Source organism: Lipotes vexillifer, unplaced genomic scaffold (genome assembly GCF_000442215.2).
Source record: "Lipotes vexillifer unplaced genomic scaffold, Lipotes_vexillifer_v1.1 scaffold413, whole genome shotgun sequence".
NCBI classification, from domain to species: domain Eukaryota; kingdom Metazoa; phylum Chordata; class Mammalia; order Artiodactyla; family Lipotidae; genus Lipotes; species Lipotes vexillifer.
The window spans coordinates 2,037,762-2,044,445 of NW_006769725.1; the positions used below are offsets into that span (position 1 = coordinate 2,037,762).

Genomic DNA, 6,684 nt, shown 5'->3' on the forward strand with positions numbered 1-6,684 from the left:
GTGTGGCTTATGCAACAGAGGACCCCAGTTTGCCACCCCTTCTTATTCTCCCATGTGTTGGGTTGAAAGAGGGGGAGATGGCAGATGGGGGTAGGATGCACGGGGATTAGGGCTGGTGGAGGGAAGTCTGAGTGAAAACAATTTACTGATTTTGGATGTCTGTATGAGCCTACTTAGTAGGGTGTTTATCTGATCTCAGTAAAATCTAAGTACAGTGAGAATATGGGCTCCTATTGGTGGTGAAGCTACCTTTAGGACCCAAGACCTAAATGCATGATAAGTAACATATTTTAAAAGAAACCATTATAAAGCTTCTCTTTCTATTTTAAAGGACAACATAGAAGAACAAAATGGAAACGCTATTTTGGTTGATACTTTCCACCCTTGGGTGGACTTTCATCTGTGGATCTGAAATGGAACGGGATTTTATGTGGCACTTGAGAAAAATACCCCGGCTTGTCAGTGAAAGGACCTTCCAGCTCACCAGCCCCACCTTTGAAGCAGACGCTAAGATGGTGTTAAATCAAGCGTGTGGCATCGAATGCCAGAAAGAACGCCCAGCTCCCAACCTTTCTGACCTGGAAGACTCTCTCTCATATGAGACTGTCTTTGAGAACGGCACCCGAACCTTGACCAGAGTGAAAGTTCAAGGTTGGGTCCCTGAGCCACGTGAAAATGTCACTGCCCAGGAAGCACCTGTGAGGAGAAAGAGACAGGTGTACGGCACTGACAGCAGGTTCAGCATCTTGGACAAGAGATTCTTAACCAATTTCCCTTTCAATACGGCCGTGAAGCTCTCCACGGGCTGCAGTGGTATCCTCATCTCCCCCAACCACGTCCTAACAGCTGCCCATTGTGTCCACGATGGAAACGACTACATCAAAGGCAGCAAAAAGCTAAGGGTAGGGTTGTTGAAGATGAGAAATAAAGGTAGTGGCAAGAAACACAGAGGTTCTGGGAGGAACAGGAGGGAAGCAAGGGGTGGTGCTGGAAGACAGGGTAGCAGAGAGAACCTGAAGGAGAGCGCCAAGGCCGGGAGGAGGGGAAAGGAATCTGCTCGGGGTCAGAGAGCCGCTGATGGGACGCCCTCCTTCCAGTGGACCCGGGTCAAGAACACCCACATCCCCAAAGGCTGGGCTAGAGCAGGGAGGGGAGACGCGGCCTTGGATTATGACTATGCCCTTCTGGAGCTGAAGCGTGCTCACAAAAAGAAATACATGGAGCTGGGCGTCAGTCCCACCGTCAAGAAGCTGCCCGGCGGAATGATCCACTTCTCAGGATTTGATCACGACAGGGCAGATCAGTTAGTCTACCGGTTTTGCAGCGTGTCCGATGAATCCAATGATCTTCTCTATCAATACTGCGATGCTGAGTCGGGCTCCACTGGCTCTGGGGTCTATCTGCGTCTGAAAGATCCGGACAAAAAGAGATGGAAACGCAAAATCATTGCGGTCTATTCCGGCCACCAGTGGGTGGACATAAACGGAGTTCAGAAGGACTACAACGTGGCCGTGCGCATCACGCCCCTCAAGTACGCCCAGATCTGCCTCTGGATGCACGGGGATGATGCCAGTTGCACCTACGGCTAACGGATCCCCGAAACGAGGTTGTGGATGACCTACATCGCAGAGAAAACTGGTTCTGATTTCTCTAGTAAAGATCACTTCATAGGTTTTGCTTGGACTTGAACCCTATCCATAGTATTTCAACATGTTTATTTTTTCAAAATTAGGAGCTTTTCATACATTTTTAAAAGGTGTAGGTATGCATCCTACAATTAGATGGACACTTCAATGCCAAGTATATATTCTTCTTTACATGGTGATAAGTTTCATTGGTGGGAAAATTTTTGTTTCTTTCTGCCTTGTTAAAGATTAGACACTCTTTAAAATTTCAAGCTGGTATCATAAATAATCTGTGATTTCTCAATGGACTAACTCTCAGGGTCCTACTGTGAGAAGAGGCCAATAGGGTGCCGGTTGTGTATTCAATGTGAAACTGCATATACAGAGGTGGACGACTAGAATCAAGTTTGAGACAGTTATAACACAGTTTGTACTACTCTGAGGTAGACCCATTCAGCTCATGCCCTCCATGTTTATATTGTGTTTTCCATTGGGTCTGAGAAACTTTAGGGTTTTTTTTCTTTCTTTCTTTCTTTTTTTTTGCGGTACGCGGGCCTCTCACTGTTCTGGCCTCTCCCGTTGCGGAGCACAGGCTCTGGACGCGCAGGCTCAGCGGCCATGGCTCATGGGCCCAGCCGCTCTGCGGCACGTGGGATCCTCCCGCACCGAGGCACGAACCCGTGTCCCCTGCATCGGCAGGCGGACCCCCAACCACTGCGCCACCAGGGAAGCCCTCTTTTTTTTTAAGAATTACAATGAACAGCAAGCTTTATAAACAAAACTATTAACTGTTTTACTGCTTTAAAAAAATACCAACTGAAGTGTTATTATTTATGGGACAACTACTTTGTTCTATGAAATAAATCTAATTTAAAAACAGGGAAACTGAGACATTTTAAGATCTCAAGTTTTTATTTAACTAGTATTCAGAACATGGACTTTTCAAGTATGCGTAGGAATACAGTTCCAAAGTTAATAAATGATCAGGTGTTGAAAGCCACATCATTTTATACAGCTACACAGTCTCCTACGAATGAGGTGTTACAGTTTGAGACAAGGAATTCTATCGTCTTTTTTAAGAGAAAGGCTTTTTTCCCCTTGACAAAGTTCGCTTTTCTTAATAGGGCCATAGACATATTATTTTGGTGAATTCTCTGATTAGCGATTTTGGATATGTCCCTTTAAGAAAATGAGTATAATTTATGAATATAATTTTTATTCTTTGTTTTGTTTTGTTTTTTTTTTGGTACGCGGGCCTCTCACTGTTGTGGCCTCTCCCGTTGCGGAGCACAGGCTCCGGACGCGCAGGCTCAGTGCCATGGCTCACGGGCCCAGCCGCTCCGCGGCATGTGGGATCCTCCCGGACCGGGGCACGAACCCGTGTCCCCTGCATCGGCAGGCGGACTCTCAACCACTGCGCCACCAGGGAAGCCCTGAATATAATTTTTAAAAGAAAGTTCTGATCGTTTTCATTAGGGACCAAGGCGGTGCACACACTGGGTCCATCATGGCAGCCTCAGCAGACAGAGTCCAGTGGCTGCCCTGGGGCAAAACACAGAGTAGACACTCAATACATATTTCTTGAATGATCAGATATTTGCTGAATGGTTGTACAAGCGGTTTAGTTCAGGCCATTATGTTTAAAGGGTTTTAGTGATTTGTAATTGAGTGCACTATAAAATTCAGGAGTCGCAGATCTTATTTCTGGGCTGCTCTTCCTGGTAGTGTCTAGGGTACATGCTCTTCTCTTGGGACACACCCAAGTCATTGATTCTGCCTGAGTTCCAATTTATTTTACTTGTTATTATTTTCTGTAATAAGGGGAAATTATACCCTTGATTAGTATGCAAAGGAATACATGATTAGATTATGTTAAAAAGTGATTTTGTAAATGGTGTTGAAAATAGCTGAAATTTAGCACAAGTTATATTCTTTTATAATGTGAATCTGTTAAAGATCATTCAATAAAAATTTAAAAAATAAATCAGCTATCACTCTTACTGTATTTGTATATATGTTTTACATACAAGGTTTTAGCAAGTATTAACTGTTTATTTAAAAAAATGATTCTACTTAATTCTAAGCACATTTTGTTGGGAAGTATTTTATCACTGGTGGTAGCGAAATAGGGTTATTGTCTCAAAAACTTTGATCAAATCTTTTTTGGGGAAACATCTATATGATCACTGCAACTAAAAATGTTCCAAGGTGAATTTTGCACATTTGCACTCTTGCAAACACACATGCATTCTTCATCTTAGTTTCTTAGACAATAAGTCCTGGGTTTGAGTCAGTTTGGAGGAATTTATGGTGCTTACTGTCAACAGTTTGGTTCTTAAGGTTAAGTTCTGAATATACATGATTTCCGTAAAATCACTGTGTAATATACTTTTCAAAAATATAAAATTTTAGGGCTTCCCTGGTGGCGCAGTGGTTGGGAGTCCGCCTGCCGATGCAGGGGGCGCGGGTTCGTGCCCCGGTCCGGGAGGATCCCACGTGCCGCGCAGCGGCTGGGCCCGTGGGCCGTGGCCGCTGGGCCTGCTCGTCCGGAGCCTGCTGCTCCGCGGCGGGAGGGGCCGCAGCGGTGAGGGGCCCGCGTGCCGCAAAAAAAAAAATAAATAAAAAAAAATAAAATTTTAGCTCATTTTATTCGCAGAGGTTTGATTCTCTCATTTTCTTCTCTTTCCCAAGAGAATCACGGATCTCCTATGACCTATTTAGGACCACTAAAATGTACCACATTACTCAGAAAGTTTTACTTCACATACTTCTTCTGTTATGCTTATCGGATTTGAAATAGAAAATCAATTTGAATCCTCTTAGCTAAACAAATATACCCCCACACACATATGTTGTCTACTGTGTGTAAAGGATGATACTGACTTATTCCTTAGAAAGACTTATCAATGGGTGGATTTAAAGAACTATTTATAAAACAACTGAAACTTAGAATTATGTTTTTTTCTTTACCCAAATAATATATTTCATTTTATTTATGTTTTTTCTTGCTTAAATCAATAACTGTGTGGGCAAAAGAGACATTTTTCCTTTTTTGATATGCTTCTAGTTAAATCCCAAATATTCACTTTGAAAAAGATTTAAATATATGTATGACCAAGATCAAAGTTGTGCACAAATCATTACCTTTTTGTTTTTTCAGCTTCAAAACAATCTTTCTAATAAACTGATTTTTCTAGCTTTCTTCAATGGCCAAATCATAAAGTTCAGAGATATTTAGGATATTTGGTCTAATTGGTGGTGAAATCATGTTGTCATTATATGGGGTCAGTGTATAGGCAGATTCACAATTCTTTATCGATTTGCCATTCAACTAAGGGGAAAAAATCACCCTCAGATGTTTTTTTTTTTCCTAAATAAAGTCTCGGAGGGCAATCCCCTGTATACTTCTTCCTGTATTTAATAACTGGCAGTTTGATCCAGTTAGTGAAACTGTCTAAAGCATGGTGGCCACAGTAACTTGTGATCCCTGTCTAGGCTAGTTTGCTTTACCCACAGTCCAGGTAATCCTTAATCAGCTTGGGATGCCATAACAAAATACCATAGACCGGGTGGCTTAAACAACAGAAAATTATTTCTCACAGTTCTGGAGGCTGGGAAGTCCAGCAAAGTAGGTTTAATTCTGAGGCCTCTGATCTTGGCTTGTAGGTGGCTGCCATCTTGCTTGTGCACACATGACCTCTTCTTTGTGTGCTCTGAGAGAGAGAGAGAGAGAGAGAGAGAGAGAGAGAGAGAACAAGCTCTTTGGTGTCTCTTCTTACAAGGGCACTAATCCCAGCACGAGGGCCCCACCCTCATGACCTCATCTAACCCTAATTACCTCCCTAAGGCTCCATCGCCCAGTACTATTGCATCGGGGGTAGGGCTTCAACACATGAATTTTGGGGGGACTCAAACACTCAGTCCATAACAAGTGTCTATTCTAAACCCACAAGTTGCAACTTGGGCCAGGCCCAGGGAACTCATAAAATAAAGCAGTCAGCAGGGGAACGAGGCAATGGGGTATGAATGGAAGCCCAGGCCAACCAATCTCCTTCTCCTCATTTTCATGATCATTATCTCAAGTGCTTATACCTGGCACAGAGAAGGTGATAAATACATGCTTAAAAATAACACCCAGAATTCCTTGAGGCTTACTCTTTCAGGGCATTAGCTACTCCGTGCTGCATGATAAGGCTCCAAAATATTATACTAGAGGTATTACCTTAGCCACATATTGTATATAGCACATGTTCAAATAATGGGGATGTTTATTTGTAATGAGAATTTTAATATCAGAATATTGTAACACGGCACAGGAATCAGACATTTGCCATGTCCCTACTGGTTTGGGTATTTCTGATAAAAATGCCTTCAAACTGAGGAGTGCCAGGGTCCTGTAGTTATGCCTCATCCCCTGCTCTGCCGTGTAAATATTTTTTTTTAACATCTTTTTTGGAGTATAATTGCTTTACAATGTTGTGTTAGTTTCTGTTGTACAACAAAGTGAGTCAGCTATACATATACATATATCCCCATATCTCCTCCCTCCCACCCTCCCTATCCCACCCCTCTAGGTCGTCACAAACCATAGAGCTGATCTCCCTGTGCTATGCAGCTGCTTCCCACTAGCCATCCATTTTACATTTGGTAGTGTATATATGTCGATGCTACTCTCTCACTTCGTCCCAGCTTCCCCTTCCCCCATGCCATGTAAATATTTAATCAGATAATCTCTGCTTCAAAACTTGCCTCTGAAGTCTTTCGTTTCAGTAATATTTTAAAATTTCCAATAATATGTTAAAATTCATTCACTTTTCTCAAGCCCCGGGGACAAGTAGTTTGCTTAGAATGTCTACTTTAATCCAGATTGCAGTCACTGTGACCATATGATCCATTATTGCCTTCCAGTGTGGTTTTACCAAACTGAGACAATATGATCACATTTTAATCTATATTTGTAAATGTTTTACTAGTAGTAAAACTTACATTTATGCTTTTGAAATCCTCTGTGTATGCATTCATATACTGAAATGTGTATAGTATATACTCTCACACATGT

General features: G+C 42.4%; 1 protein-coding gene across 1 annotated transcript; it reads left to right on the forward strand.

Moving 5' to 3' along the window:
• The first annotated feature begins 350 nt into the window (after positions 1–350).
• PRSS35 (serine protease 35) lies at positions 351–1,589 on the forward strand. The gene has a single exon (XM_007445887.1). The coding sequence runs from the start codon at positions 351–353 to the stop codon at positions 1,587–1,589; it is 1,239 nt and encodes a 412-aa protein (XP_007445949.1).
• The last annotated feature ends 5,095 nt before the right edge of the window (positions 1,590–6,684 follow it).